We start from the raw sequence: 16,920 nt of genomic DNA on the forward strand, positions 1-16,920 counted from the left end.
CCATTTGATGTTGATTAGGATAGTGAGAGAGGTAAACTTGCCTTGTTCTTGATTTTAGAGGAAGTATTCAGTATTTCACCATAAAGTATGGTGATAGCTATAGCTTTTTGTGTACTATGATTTTTTAAATTATAGAAGTTGTAGGTTTACAGAAAAAGCATACATTAAATACAGAGTTCCCATATACCAACCTATTATTAACACCTTGCATTGGTGTGGTACATTTGTTACAATTTATGAAGGAACATATTTATAATTGTGCTATTAATGCTAGTCATTTTTTACAATAGGGTTCACTGTTTGTGAAACACAGTCCTATGTCTCTGTTTGTAAAATTTTTACTTTAGTAACATATATATAACCTTAAATTTTCCCTTTAAGTCCTATTCAAATATATAATTTAGTGCTGTTAATTATATTCACAGTGTTGTGCTACCATCAACTCAACCATAAATTCTAGAATTCAAGCATTATTCCCCATTCCCTACCCCCCAACGTGGCCTCCGGTAACCTATATCTAGTTTCTGACTCTGTGAATTTGCTTATTCTAATTATTTCATATCAGTGAGATCATTCAGTATTTAACCTTTTTCTGTCTGGATTATTTCACTCAACATATGTATTTAAGGTTCATGCATGTTGTCACTTATATCAGAAGTTCATTCTGTTTTAATGGTTGAATCCATTGCATTATATACCACATTTTATTTATTCCTTCATTTATTGATAGACACTTGGATTACTTTCATCTTTTGGCAATTGTGAGTAATGCTGCTATGGACATCAGTGTGCAAATATCTGTTCAAGTTCCTGCTTTCAGTTCTTTAGTGTATATATCTAGAAGTGTGATTGCTGGGTCATATGGTATTTTGGTTTGTTAAAGTTGCTGGAGTGTAATATATCAGAAATGGTATGGCTTTTATAAAAGGGAATCTGTTAAATTGCAAATTTACAGTTCTAAGGCCATAGAAATGTCCATTCTAAGGCATCCAGAGAAAGATACTTAACTCCAAAGAAAGGCCAATGTCTGTCATTTGAGAAGGCATGTGGCTGGTATCTGCTGATCCTTGTTACTGGTTCTGTTGCTTCCAATTTCTGATGCCAGTAGTTTCTTCTCTACGCATCTGTGGGCCTTCACTTAGCTTCTCTGGGATACAGCTCTGGGTTCTACCTTGCTTAGCTTCTCATGGGAAGGCACATGGTAACTTCTGCTGGGCTCCAGATATCCTTGTCTAGGCATCTACTCTCTCTCTCTCGACACTCCAAGCACCTCCAAGTGTCTCGGTTGGCTCTGAACTAACTTCTCTAAGCATCTGTATCTGAGGTTTCTCCAAAATGTTTCCGCTTTTAAAAGACTCTAGTAAACTAAGCAAAACCCACCTTTAATGGATGAAATCACATCTCTATTTAGTCAGAAGGTCATACCCACAATTGGGTGTGTCACATCTCCATGGAAACAATCCAATCAAATTCTTCCACCCAAAGCAGGGTGCGCCCGAAGCAGGTCTGGCTTCACAAGACTGGATAGGATTGTAACATGGCTTTTCTGGGGTACATAATGGTTTCAAGCAGGCACATATGGTAATTCTAAACTTACCTTTCTGAGGAACTGCCAAACTGTCTTCTACCATGGCTGCCCCATTTTGCATTTCTGCCAACATTGAATGAGCATCCCTATTTCTCCACATCCTCTCCAACACTTCTAATTTTTTAAAAATAACATCCATTATAGCGGGTATGATATGGTATCCCATGTGGCTTTGATTTGAATTAATCTAACAGCTAATGATGTTGAGCATCTTTTCATGTTATTTTTGGCTATTTGTATATCTTCTTTGGAGAAATATCTTTTCAGGTCTTTTACCTATTTTTTTAATTGGGTTGCTTGTCTTTTTTGTTGTTGAATTGAAGGATTTCTATATATACTGGATATTAATCCTTTACTAGATATGTGGTATCTGCGTATTTTCTCCCATTGTGTAGATGTCTTTTTTACTTTCATGATAAAGTCATTTGAGGTGCAAAAGTCTTTATTTTTGATGAGGTCCCTTTTATCTATTTTTTCTTTTGCTGCTTGTACTCTGAGTGTAAAGTCTAAGAAACCATTGCCTAACAAAAGGTCCTGAAGACTTTTTGCTATGTTTTCTTCTAGGAATTTTATAGTTCTGGTTCTTATATTTAGGTATTCTATTTATTTGTATTGATTTTCATATATGGTGTGAGATAGAGATCCACTTTAATTGTTTTCCACATGGGTATCCAGTTTTCCAAGGCTCATTTAAGAGAATTTTCTTTCCTAATTGAAAAATGATTGGCATCTTTGTCAAAAATCAGTTGGCAATAAATGTGAGGGTTGATTTATGAACTCTCAATTTGATTGTATTAGTCTTTATGTCTTGTGTTGGCACCATGCTGTTTTGATTACTGTGGCTTTGTAATAAGTTTTAAGATCAGGAAGTATGAATCCTCGAATTTTGTTCTTTTTCAAGGTGGTCTTAGCTATTAGCTCCTTAACCTCCTATATCTGTTTCTATATTCTATACTAGAAATGGGTTGACTTTTAATGATGGGGATTTATTAACTTATAATTTATAGTTCTTAGGTCATGAAAATGTCCCAATTAAGGCATCAACAGATGAACCTGGACCCTGAAGAAAGACTGCCAGCTGCTGGGACACCTCTGACACATGGGAAGGCACATGGCAAGCATCTGCTCATCCTTTGCTTCTGGGTTCCGTGGCTTTCCCTCTGAGCATGCATGAGTCCTCTCTTAGCATCTCTGGGACTTTTCTCCCTCTGGAGCTCTCTGTCTTGGTGTATGTCTTTGAGCTCTCTCAGCTTTTTCTGTCATTTATTCTCTTCATAGAGGACTCTAGTAACAGGATTAAGACCCACCTTGAATTAGGTGGGTCACATATCAATTGAAACAACCTAACCAAAATGTTCCACCTACAACAGGTCCACACCCACAGGAATGGATTAAAAGAACATGGTCTTTTCTGGGGCACATAATGTCTTCAAATCAGCACATCTTATATATAAATTTGATGATTTTTCCATTTCTGCAAAGACAGCTGTTGGAATTTTTATTGGGATTACATTAAATCTGTAAATTGCTTTGGGTGGAATTGACATCTTAACAATATTTAGTCTTCTGCTTCATGAACATGGAATGCACTTCCATGTATGTAGGACTTCTTTGATTTGTTTTTGCAAAGTTTTGTAGTTTTCTGTGTATAAATCCTTTACATTCTTGGTTAGATTTGTTTCTAGATATTTGATTCTTTATTTGCTATTGTAAATAGAATTTTTTCTTGATTTCTTCTTCTGAATGTTCATTGCTTATGTATAGAAACACTACTGATTTTGGGTGTTGCTCTTGTAGCCTTCCACTTTGCTGAAAGCTTGATGAGCTTTGTTGTGGATTTTCTGGATTTTCTCTATACAGGATCATACTATCTGCAAATAGGGAAAGTTTCACTTCTTCCTTTCCAATTTGGATACCTTTTATTTCTTTCTCTAGCCTAATTTCTCTAGTTAAAACTTCCAGTACAATGTTGAATAACACTGGTGATACTGGGCATCATCGTCTTGTTCCTGTTTTTAGTGGGGAATTTTTCAGTCTTTCACCATTGAGAATGATATTAGCTCTTTTTTTCCATAAATTCCCTTTATCATGTCAAGAAAGTTTCCTTCTATTCCTAATTTTCTAAGTGTTTTTATCAAGAACAGGTACTGGATTTTGTCAGATAGCTTTTCTGCATCAATTGAGTTGATCATCTGTTTTTTCCCTTGGTTCTATTAATGTGATGTATTATATTTATTTATTTTCTTATGTTGAAACATCTTTGCATAGCTGGGATAAATCCTACTCTATCATGGTGTAAAATTCTTTTGATGCACTGTTGGATTCAATTTGCTAGTATTTTTATTGTATATTTGCATCTATTTCTTAAGGCATATTGGTCTCTAGTTTTCTTTTCTTCTGGTATTTTTGTTTGGTTTTGGAGGTGATATTGGCCTCATAGAATGAATTTGGGAATGGTCCTTCCTCTTCAATTGTTTGAGAGCATTTGAACAGGATTAGTGTTAATTCTTTGAGGAATATTCAGTGAAATTAACTGGTGGAGGCATTTGGTCCTGGGCTTTCTTTGTTTGGAGGCATTTGATTACTGATTCAATTTCTTTACTAGTTATTGATATGTTGAGACCTTTTGTTTCTTCTTGAGTTAGTGTAGGTGGTTTGTTTCTAAGAATTTGTTCATTTCACTAGCTTATCTAATTTGTTGACATACTATTGTTGAATATCCTCTTATAGTTTATTTTTGTTTGTTTCTTTGGGGTTCATAGTAAGTTCCCCTTTGCTTTTCCGATTTTTGTTATTTGTGAGCTTTTTATTGATCTTTTCAAAGAACTAACTTTTGATTTTGGTGATTCTCTGTACAGTTTTTTAAAATTTTCTATTTCATTTATCTCTGCCCTGTCTTTAATATTTCTTTCCTTCTGTTCACTTCGAGTTTAGTTTGGTTTTCTTTTTCTAGATCCTCCAGTTTTGAGGTTAGGTCTTTAATTTGAGATCTTCTTTTTTAATGTAAGCATTAAAAAAAAAGCATGTATTACATTAATGTAATACATTTCCCTGTTAGTACTACCTTTGCTGTCTCACAAGTGTTTGGTATGTTTCATTTATCTCAAGATATTTCCTAATTTCCTTTGTAATTTCTTCTGTGATCCATTGGTTAAGAATGCAGTGCTTCATTTCTACATATTTGTGAGTTTTCCATTTTTCTCATGGCTATTGATTTCTAGCCCATTCCATTGTGTTTGGAGAAGATATATTATATGATTTTAAAAGTTTTGAATTAATTGAGACTTGTTTTGTGACCTAAGATATGGTTTATCAAATAAATGTAGAGAAGAATGTGTATTTTGTGGTTATTGGATGAAATATTCTACATATGTATGTTAGGTCTAGCTGTTTTAGAATGTTGTTCCTTATTAATCTTCTGTCGATATGTCCTATCCACTATTGTAAGTGGTGTATTAGAAACCTCCTACTACGAATGTAAAACTATTTCTTCCTTCAATTCTGTCAATATTTTCTTCATATACTTTTGGACTAAAGAAGAAATAGATGCTCTCAATATATCAATAACTACTAAAGAAATTGAATCAGTAATCTAATGCCTCCAAACAAAGAAAGCCCAGGACCAAATGCCTTCACCAGTTAATTTCACCAAATATTCCTCAAAGAATTAACCCTGCCCAAACTCTTCCAGACAATTGAAGAGGAGGGAACATTCCCTAACTTATTCTTTGAGGCCATCATCCTCATATCAAAACCAGATAAAAATACCAAAAGAAAAGAAAACTAGAGACCAATATGGCTTAAGAATATAGATGCAAAAATACCCAATAAAACAATAAAAACAATATATTTTTGGTGCATGTATTTTTAAATTATGTTTTCTTGTTGCATTGACCCTCCCCTTCATCAGTATATAATGACTATCTTTGTCCTTCATTAGCTTTTTGACTTAAAGTTTATTTTATCAGTTATCAGTATAGCTATTCTAGCTCTCTTATTTTTTATTTGAGAAGTCTTTACACACATACATTCTGTACACGGTGTACAATTGATGGCTCACAATATCATCACATAGTTGTGTATTCATAATGATGATAATTTTTTAGAACATTTGCATCACTCTAGAAAAAGAAATAAAAAGAAAACAGAAAAAACTCATACATACCATACATTTTACCCATCCCTTTCATTGACCACTAGTGTTTCCATCTACCCAAATTATTTTGTTTTATTTTTAAGTTAAAAAAAATTTTTTTCCCTAGCTCTCTTTTGGTTACCACTTGCATTGTATATTTTTTCTATCTTTTCTCTTTCCAGTATTTGTGCCTTTGAATTTAAGGGGAGCCTTTTATAGATAGCATATAGTTGGTTTATGCTTTGTTTGTTCTGCTGATCTCTGCCTTTTGACTGGAGAGTTTAATCCATTTAAATTTAAAGTCACTACTGATAAGACATGCTCTAGTTTGCTCGCTGCCAGAATGTGATATACCAGAAATGTAATGGCTTTTAAAAAGGGGGAATTTATTCAGTTGCAAGTTCATAGTTCTATTGCCATGAAAATGTCCCACTTAAAGCAAGTTTTTGAAAATGTCCAAATTAAGGCACCAACAAGAGGTTACCTTCACTCAAGAAAGCCCGATTAAGTTCGGGGTTTGTCTCTAGACTGGGAAGGCACATGGCGAACATGGTGATGCCTGCTACCTTTCTCTCCAGACTTCTTGTTTCATGAGGCTCCCCCAGGGGTGTTTTCCTTCTTTATCATCAAGGCCTCCGGCTGCATGGGCTCTCATGGTTCTTGTGGCTGTGTCCTCTCATGGCTCTCTTGCTTTCTCCAAAATGCTTCCTCTTTTAAAGGATTCCAGTAAACTAATCAAGACCCACCTGGAATTGGTGGAGTCATAGCTCCATCTAATCAAAAAGTTAAAACCCACAATTGTACACACCACACCTCCATGGAGATAATCTAATCAAAAGATTCCAACTTACATTATTAAATAAGGATTGAAAGAAAGGGTTGGTCCCACAAGATTGGATCAGGATTAAAACATGGTTTTTCCTGGATACATAATCCTTTCAAACCAGCACAATGCACTGCTTTCTTCTGCCATTTTGTTATTTTGTCTTTGAATATTTTTATACCCTTTTGACCCTCAATTCTTCCATTAATGCCTACTTTTTTTTATACTGTACCATATTTAGTCACTTCTCTTTTCTATGTATATATATTTTTCATCTATTTTTCTTGTAGTTACCATGGTGTAAAATTTAACATCCTAAATTTAATGAGCATATTTGGTTTAATACCAACTTTACTTCATAGCATACATGTACACTATTGCTATGCCTCCAACCCCCCACTTTTCTTTTGTATTCGTTACATGTTATGTTTTTGTACATTGCATGTCCAAAGCAATCAATTTGCCATTAAATTTTATTCATTTGCATTTTAGCATCTATATGCAATAAGAAGTAGAGTTGCATAACAAACAATACAATACGATAGTCCTGGCATTATAATTACCCATATGGTTACTTTGCCAGAGGTATGCATTTCTTTATGCTGCTTTGATCCACTGTTTATTGTTCTGTCCTTCAATCTGAAGAACTCCCTTTGGCATTGCTTGTCAGGGCAGGTCTAGTGATAATAAATTCCTTCAGCTTTTGTTTATCTGGGAATATCTTAATTTCTCCTTCATTACTGAAAGTCTTGCTTGATATAATTTGTTGGCAATTGTTTTCTTTCAGTACTTTAGATATTTAATTCCACTGCCTTTTTACCTCCATGGGTTCTCATAAGAAATCATCTGTTAATCTTATAGGAATTGCCTTGTACATAATTTATTCCTTTCTCTTGACAGCTTTCAGAGCTCTCTTCATCCTTGGCACTGAACAATTTGATTACTATGTCTGAGCCTGGTTCTTTTTCAGTTAATCCTTTTTGGGGTTCATTGAGATTCTTGAATATTCATAGTCATATCTTTTTAAATTTGGGAAGTTTTCTATTATTATTTCTTTGAATATATACCTTTTTTGCCCATTCCTTTCTTTCTTCTCCTTCTAGAACTCCCATAATGGGTATATTGTTTGCTTGATGGTATCCCACAGGTCTCTTAGGCTCTATTTGTTCTTTTGAATTATTTTTTCTATCTGCTTCTCAGCCTGAATCATTTCAGTTGTTTTATCTTCTATAAGATTATTTGTCTGCAACTTCCAGTCTGCTACTGAAAATGTCTAGGGATTTTTCATGTCAGTTACTGTGTTCTTGAATGCCAGTATTTCTCTGGAGAGAGTCCTATATTGTTCATTCATTGTTTTCCTTGTGTCCTTTAGTTCTTTCTCCATGTTTTCCTTTATCTCCTTGAACACATTGAGGATCAGTATTTTAAAGTCTCTATCCAAAGTCTCATCCTCTTTGTTGGAGATTTTGGATTTTTATCTTGTTCTTTTTGATGAGCCATTTCCTCTATCTTTGTTTGTCTTCTAATCTTTTATTGTACACTGTATATTTTAATATTTTAAAGTGTTAATATTTTAAAGATAGTCCCTGAGCTATCTGTTCCTTTTGTTTGCATCCAGATAGTTATATGACTGAGATTTTCTTGAATCCTAAAAGCTAATCAAAACAAAAAACCAAGGTCAAAAGTACCTTTCACTGTCTTTACAAATTGGCTCCAGTTTGGCTAGTGATTTCCCTCAGAGCTTAGCCCTCCTATCAAGATCAACCCAAGGAAAATAGGAAGTACAGGTCCTCTTTGACTTATGTGAGCCTGTGTGAGCCAGAGGCACAAGGCTGCTTCTTTTCCTGGGCTTGTGTTTACCAGAGGTCTCAGAATTCTCTATTTACAGTTTATAGAATTGGAGTGAATGCCCCCTCTACTCCCATTGAAATAGATGTCCTCCCCATCCTGGGTGCTCTCGTGGTTGGCTTAATGCAGGTTATTCATTGCCCAAGGCCCCTTCATCTTGATTGTTTTTCACACTTTTCCAGCTGTATGCAAGATGTTTCTCTGATCTCAGGAAATACTCTGGGAGGGCCAACTGAAACACGTTCCCGAGCTCAGTGCCTGAGACTGCCACTTGATAGATTAGCACTGACATACATGCTGCTCAGTATGCACACATGGCCACTCTGCTCCCTCTAGAACAGGGCCAGGGATCTACAATGGGAGGGAAAAGGGGATCTATCCTATATTGTGGAGAGGTGGGGGGAGGGGCCAGCAAGGTTGCCAGAGCTATTTCTATGGTTTTTGAAGCTACATTTTCTTGATTCCGTACTTTCCCTGAAATGCAGCCTTTAACTGTTTTCTGCAGTTTTAAAGAAAGTTACTATCTTTAAGATTCCTCAGTCACCATTGCCTTGGAGCTTGGAACAATGGCCACCTTCAGAGCTGGCCACCAGGGATCTGAAGTAGATGATCAAAGGTAGAGGTTTTGGACAGACTGCAAACTCTTGGAGTTTGGAGAAGTAGGTCTTTATGTCTCATCCTTCCCACCAGCAATCTGTGCCAGGAACCCAAGCTCTAGTTCCCACTGATGTCTGCTATGAGACTGGGGAAAGTGATATGGTGATCACTGCAGTAAGGATGAAACTCACTGTTATTTATCATAATTTACTGGCCTCTTCTTTCCACTCCTCCCTGGAGGCTACACAGTGTTCCACTAGGCTCTGTAGTGTCAAAGTAATTGATTAAATCAGTTCTGCCAGTTAAGTAGTTGTTTGGGTTGAAGGACTGATTCCTGGAGCTTCCTACTCTGCCATCTTCCCCCAAACCTCTCCTCAGATATAGGCTCCTTTTGTAGACGCTGTTGTCATGTTAGGAAAATTTCTTTGTATTCTTAGTTTGCTAAGCAATTTTGTCAAGTGCTTTCCCAACATATTTTGAGAAAGTCATACTTTTTTCCCCTTAGTCTATTAATGTGATGAATCACATTGCTTTGTTTTAGAATTTGGAAGCAATATTTTATTCCCAGGATATTTTGAACTGTTTCTAATGTATTGTGCTTTAACATATTTCTGGATTTGATGTGGAGGATTTTTTGCATCTTTCCATGAGAAGTATTAGTCTACATTTTTCTTTTCTTGTAACATATTTGTATGGTTTTAGTGTCAGTGTACTGCTGGCCTTATGAAATTAGTTGTAAAAGTGTCCCTCCTTTTCTGTTTTCTAGAAGAGATTGTGTGGAATTTGTACAGTGTCTTTGTTTATTTGAATTCACCAGTACAGCCATCCAGAGGGAAAATTTTTATTTTTTGAGTTTTTAAACCATGAATTAAATTTCTTTAACAGCTATTGCATTATTCAAGTTATCTTTTTCATCTTGAATGAGGTATGGTTTCTGTATTTTAAGAAACTGGCCTATTTTCTTATATTTTTTGCATGTATGGGCATAGAATTGTTTGTAGTATGTCGATTGTAATATTTCCTCTCTCGTTCTTGCTATAGGTAGTTTGTGTCTTTTTTTTTTCCCTTGGTCATTCTAACTAAGGGTTTATCAGTTTTAAAGATCTTTTCAAACAACCAATTTTTGGTTTCTGCTCTAATCTTTACTATTTCTTTCCTTATGCTTTCTTGGGTTTAATTTTCTCTTCTTTTTCTAGTTTCTTAAAGTAAAAATTTAGATTACCTACTTGAGACCCTGTTTTTTCTAAAAGTAAACATTTATTGCTATGTGTAGGTCCTGTTTTTCATGTGAAACTTTCAAGGAGTTTCATATTCCTTCTGCCTGAAGAACTTTCTTTAAATTCCTTGCAGTAACATGAAAAGATGCTCAACTTCACTGGGTATTAGAGAAATGCAAATCAAAGCCACAATGAGAAATCATCTGATACCCACTAGAATGGCTATTATCAAAAATCAGAAAATGACAAATGCTGGAGAGAATGTAGAGAAAGAGGCACATTTACCCATTGTGGGTGGGAATGTAAAATGGTACAACAGCTCTGAAAGGCAGTTTGGTGGCTCCTCAGGAAGCTAAGTATTGAATTGCCATATGATCCAGCAATCCCATTACTAGGTATATATTCAGAGGACATGAGGACAAGGACACAAGCAGACATTTGTACATCAATGTTTATAGCAGCATTATTTACCATTCCCAAGCGATGGAAACAGCCCAAATGTCCATCAACAGATGAGTGGCTAAATAAACTGTGTTATATACATAGTTGGAATATTACACAGCTGTAAGACAGAATAAAGTCATGAAGCATGTAACAACATGGATGAATCTTGAAGACATTATGCTGGGTGAAATTAGCCAAAAACAAAAGGACAAATACTGTATGGTCTCATTAATATGAACTAACATTAATGAGTGAACTTGGAGAATTGAAGTTAAGAACACAGGTTATCAGGAGAGAAATAGGGTACAGATTAGGCAATTGATGCTGAAGGAATACAGACTGTGTAACAGGACTGATTATAAAAATTAAAAAATGGATAGCACAAAACTACTTGAGTTGTAGCACAATAATGTAAGTGCACTGAATGAAGCTGAATGTGAGTATGATAGAGGGAGAAAGGCTGGGGGCATGTATGAAACCAGAAGGAAAGACAGAGGATAAAGACTGAGAAGGTATAATTTAGGAATGCTTAGAGTGGACAATGATGGTGATTAAATGTACAAATAAAAAGCCATTTTTACGTGAGGAAGAACAAATGAATGCCAGTATTGCAGGATGTTGAAAATAGATGGCATATGGGGAAAGTACAATCAATGCAAACCAGGGTCTATAGTCAACAGTAACATTGCAATATGCCTCCACCGAATATAAAAAAAGCGTTATGCCAAAACTAAATGTCAACAGGTGGGGGACAGGGCAGGGGTAATGGATTCTTTGTGAAAGAAAAGGAAATGTCTTCAGATAGATTATGGTGGTGAAGGCATGTCTATACACTTGGGTTGGATTGTATGATGTGTGAATAAAACTGTTTATAAATGAAAAAATATTCCTTGCAGTACAGATCTACTGACAATGAATTCTTTCAACTTCTGTTTCTCTGTATAAGTCTGTAATTTTGTGTTCATTATTTGAAACTTAACTTCACTGGGTATGAAATCATATGTTGACTTTTTTTTTCCCAGTCAGTAATTTACAAATGTCACTGCAAAGTCTTTGGGCTTGTATTACTCTGAAGAGCAATATGTGTAGTTCTTATCATCATTTCTCTGTAGATATATGTCATTTTTTTCTTTACTGCTTTCATAGTTTTCTCTTTATCATTGGTTTTCAGCAATTTGAAAATGAGGTTTCTGTGTGTGTGTGTGTCTATTTGGTCTTTGTCAGATATGGTCTTTGTCTCTGAGGCTCTTGTTCCTGTGGTTTATTTCTTGAAATTTCTTGTCCATTATTCCTTCAAACATTTCCTTCTGTTCTATTTTCTCTTTCTTCTTCTGTGACTCCAGTTTCACATATTTTAGGCCAGTTGCCCTTGCCCTACAGCTCTTGAATGCTCTTTTTACCCTACTCTTTTTTTTCTCTTTCTGTTTCAGCTTAGATTTTTCAAAAATCTATTTTCAGTTTTACTGATTTTTCCTCAGCTCTATTGAGTCTATGCATAAATTTGTCAAAGGAATTCTTTGTCTTTAATAGAATATTTTTTATTTCTAGCATTTCCATTCAACTTTTCTTTGTTTTCCAACTCTCTGCCTCAATTTTCCATCTGTTTTTGGATGTTGGCCACCTTTTTCTCTTTATAATTTATCTTAATAATTTTAATAAATTTAAAGTTTCTGTCTGATTATTCCACATCCATGTCATTTCTGCATCTGATAATGTTGATAATTTTGTATCTTTACAGTAGTTTGTTTATTCTTTTTTCCTGAGTCATGTGGTTTTGAATTGAATGCCAGATATCATGTGTAGAGTAATAGAGACTGCAGTTAATTGTACTAATACCTAGAAATGAGCAAACCTCTTCTGTTAGAGTGTTAATATTGGGGATTGGATTTATCAAGTTCAGCTAGGTTTGAATTTTCCTTTTGCCATCATTATTTTCAGTGTGCACAATCGTCAATATTTTCTAATATGCTATTGTTGTGTTGTGATTAGGATGGGTAGAGGGGTGTCTTTTCTAGCCTTTTAGCCATTCCCACACTCCTATGCTGCTTAGATGGTTTCTCCCATCATCTTGTAACTTCACTAACGGTGATTTGTTACCTGGTACTAAGGTTGTGATAAGGGTAAGGAGTGTTCTCTGTAATATTTTTTCATCCTCCCTCTTTGAGAGACTGTTCATTTGGGCTTTGGGCATAGGGTTTGATCAGAGTACCTGTCGGTTCTGCCAATGCAAACAAACTTCATATCTAATGGACAGGAGTTTGTTCCTCCCCTATGGGTAAAAGACCTCTGATTTGTACTGGGGCAAATTCCTGAGCCCAAGATGTTTTCTTTCCATTCTTTCATGGGTAGAGAATTTTTTCTTCAATTTTTTTCCCTAGCTACATTGATTGTATCCTTTCCTGTGTCTTGGGGATGACAGAGTTTACTTTTTTTCTCCTGTGGTAAAGCTTTTTGTTTTTTTTAGGTCAGAATTGCTTGGAGCATTTTGCCTGTCCCCCAGCAGCCACTGCTCACCTCTTTTATATCTGCATATCTGCATCCCTTAAGTGGGGAGACTTTTTTCTTTTCCTGCTCTGCTCCCAGTCTTTCTTATGCAGCAGGGGGCTAGTCACTGTGAGCTTTCTTTGAGTAAAGCATATCTAGCTATTCCAAACTGTTATACTTGGCCTTTAACAATTTGTTATAATTTTAGCTAATTTCTTCATACCTGCCCATATGGGTGCCCCATGCTCTGCCAGAGGTGAAATAGTTAGCATTTCTCATTTCTCCTTAGAGCGGCTTGTCACTCTTTAATATTCAGATCATTTGGTTGTCTTGTAACCCCAACTCTCTGATAGGCTCAAGAACAGTTATGATTTGCAGATTGTTCAGCCTTTTGTGATTGCTAAGATGGGAGAGATGTTATTTACAGCTTTCTACATCCTCATGTGAAATAACTATAGCTTTTAAACATTTTCAGTATTTCTTATAAAAAAAGGAAGTAAACTTTTTATTGCTATTTATTTTAATTAGAGTAAGTAATATTCTTTTCTAGGATTTTTTTCTTATCCTTTTATTTTATTTTTTAAGTAAAAATTGGCTTTACTTTTATTTGCACAGCCTCACTTGGTAGACACCTAATATTTCATAGTGTTTATATAGCTAACTAATGTCCAGACTGTTGAACAGATTTAAACAGTTAGTGAAAGCACTCATCCAGTGTTCCTTTCTCAGTTTTGATTTTGCAGACAAATCCTGTTGAGATTCAATCTCAGTAATTTGAAGTTCAGAGGTTTTAGCTTCACTGTATAAGTCAATTTAGCTCCCACATTTCTGTAGCTCAAGTGTTTGAAATAATATTGTAAATATTTTAAAGCGTATTGTTACTGGACAAAAGCTGTGGATTCTTCTGCCTGACACACTCAGTAACCAATTCCTGATACACTGAAGCTCAAAGAGAGAAAGAGTTTATTACTAGGTACGTGGTAGGAAAGCAGATGGCCTTGTGGCCCAAAATCTGTCTCCCTGAACACCAGTAATTCTGATAGTTTTATTAGAGAAAAAGATGGGCAGGGTTTAGGATAATGAGCACAATGGCCCCAGATGATGTAATTAAAGGTGATCTAATTATTGAGCATGTGCAGATTGATTGTATGTTTAGTCACAGAACATGTAAAAGAAAATGGCAGAGAGGTATAGGTGACTTGTAGGTTAAAGTTTAAGATACTGCACATGTCAGGCAGGTCCATTTTGGTTAGACTTAGTCTTTGTTATGAAAATAACTTAAGATTTGGGGTAGTTAGTTCTGGGCTGACACTTCATTAATAAACATTAGGAGCTGTCTTTAGACAAGACTCAAGTTGAAAAACTGGATAGCTGGGTACAAGTGAGGGTTAGTCACAGGATTTTTACAATCACAGAAGCAGAAGATAAGGGCTATGAAATCATTATCAGAGATCAAGGTAGCTGGATTACAATTCAGAGATTTCAGTATTTCCTTCTGTCTACTTCAATATGCCAGAAAGCAAAAAGGAGTATTTGTATAATGATTCAGTAATCAAAATCATCCCTTAAATTCTGATTTCTTGGTTACAATATGATGAAAATATTTTACAAATGGTAGGTAAAAATTTTAGGATTGCATTCCAAGGAATATCTTCATAAACATATTGTATTAATTGTTTTTAAATTAACATTCATATCAGAATGCAGAACTAGTTACATTTATATGATGTACAATAGAAGATATTATTCTTTAATTAGAAATTATTTTTTTCTTTCATTCTCACTGTATTTTCTTGGTTAAAAAATTATACCTACAGATCATGGTAATTATTATTTTTTATACCATCAAGAAACCTTTTTCTTATCTGTTCTCTCTGCAGAAAACTGCATCAACAGTTCGAAATGTATAAAGAACAGGTGAAGAAGATGGGAGAAGAATCACAGCAGCAGCCAGAACAAAAGGGTGATGCCCCAACCTGTGGTATTTGCCACAAAACAAAGTTTGCTGATGGCTGTGGCCATAACTGTTCATATTGCCAAACAAAGTTCTGTGCTCGTTGTGGAGGTCGAGTGTCGTTACGCTCAAACAAGGTACACAAGTGATTTTAATTACACATAATTACATTATTTCCTTTATAGTTAAGTTTATTGTTAAAAAAAAGAAGATAAATGAAACTATTATTCAGATGAGCCAAAGAATGAAAGCCTTCTCTATTGTTACTCATTTTAGATAAAAGAAATTCTTTAATTTTTTCGCTATCATTTATCTTATGATTTTGTTTAGAATAATAGAATCTTAGATTTTCAAAGATGGGATTAAGGGAATCTAGAGATCATTTGGCCTAATTCCTTTATTTTACTAGTGCAGGAAACTCAAACCAAGAGACTAAAGTTTGTTCTTAAAGCCACACAACTGATTAACGCCGGACTTGTGACACAGCATTTTCCATTACTACACATAATTTTACGAACTTTTTAGATCTGTTCTTCTTTTTCCTGTTCATTTGAAAGAGGCCATTTCCAGCTTTAAGATTATGTATTTAATGATTATACAGATTTTGAAATTTTGAAGCTATATGCCCCTTTATTTTGTTTTAACAGCAATAGAATAAACAGACAATGGAATATTAAGAAGAAATGTTACATAGATGTTTTATGCTTATACTAGATTTTGTAGTTTATCCATCCATTTTAATAATTTGCTTCATTTAGCAACGGCATTATTTTAAAATGTTTATAAGGTCTTCAGAATTTGGATTTACCTCATCAATAATATCTCATCACCCAATACTTTAACTAAGTAGCTTTAAAATAGGAAGCTGATATCTTTACCTACATTATATAGACATAATAGTGGGAACTTTTTCTCCTGTGTGATTTCATTTCCCCCTTCCCTAAATGTTTTTTTTTTTTTCCAGAACTGATAAATTTTCTTTATTTCTTTTAATCTTTCCCACTGGTTTGTCTGATTTTTTTTTCTTCCTTGCCTGGTTGCATTGGCTAGAAATGAGTAAAAGTTTGAGAGCGGACATCTTGTCTTACTGTAGAGCTTACATTTACATGAAAAGCATTCAGTTTTTCACTATTAAGTATGGTGCTAATTTTTGGCTTCTCATAGATACCATCCAGTCTTAGTATGTTGAGAGTTTTCAAATTTTCAAAATCAGGAATGGATGTTGGGTTTTGTTAAATTCTTTTTCTGTATCTATTGAGATTAATCATATTTTTTCATTGTTTGTTAATATGGTAAATTATATTGACTGATTTTTGAATGTTAAACCAATTCTGTATTGTTGGGATAAACTCCATTTGGTCATGATGGATTATCCCTTTTTATATGTTAATGGATTTGGTTTGTTAAAATTTTGTTTAGAAATTTTACATCATCGTTGCTTGGGCCTTTTGGCTAACATCAAATATAGGATTTTTGCATTGGTGTTCATGAGGGCTAGTTATATTGTCATTTTACTTTCTTGTAAAGTTTTTCATTGAGTTTTGGTATTAGGGTAATGTTGGCCTGATAATGAGTTGGAAAGTAGTTCATCCTCTTCAATGTTATGGATGAATTTGTGTAGAACTGGCATGATTTCATCCTTTAATGTCTGGTAGAATTCACCAGTAAAGCTATCTGGGCATGGAGTTTTCTTTGTGGGGACGTTTTAAATTAAATTTCAATCTCTTTAAAAGATATAGTGCTATTCAGATTGTTTAGTTTTTCTTGAGTGGGCTTTGATAGTTTGTATCTTTCAATTAATTTATCTAGTTCGTCATAAATTGTCAAATT

The 16,920-nt window shown here is 34.7% G+C and overlaps 1 protein-coding gene across 15 annotated transcripts in view; it reads left to right on the forward strand.

Annotated features, from left to right (window-relative positions):
- Positions 1 to 16,920, forward strand: part of RIMS2 (regulating synaptic membrane exocytosis 2) — a 757,916-nt gene that overhangs the window by 115,308 nt on the left and 625,688 nt on the right. For all 15 annotated transcript variants that reach the window (XR_013178386.1, XM_077167426.1, XM_077167432.1 and 12 more), the window contains one exon: positions 15,017 to 15,227. Coding sequence is in view for 14 of the 15 variants with exons in the window: in XM_077167426.1 (XP_077023541.1) it covers positions 15,017 to 15,227 (211 nt within the window). In the remaining variant the exon portion in view is untranslated. The remainder of the gene's footprint in view (positions 1 to 15,016; positions 15,228 to 16,920) is intronic.

The sequence above is a fragment of the Tamandua tetradactyla genome, chromosome 6 (genome assembly GCF_023851605.1).
Source record: "Tamandua tetradactyla isolate mTamTet1 chromosome 6, mTamTet1.pri, whole genome shotgun sequence".
NCBI classification, from domain to species: Eukaryota; Metazoa; Chordata; class Mammalia; order Pilosa; family Myrmecophagidae; genus Tamandua; species Tamandua tetradactyla.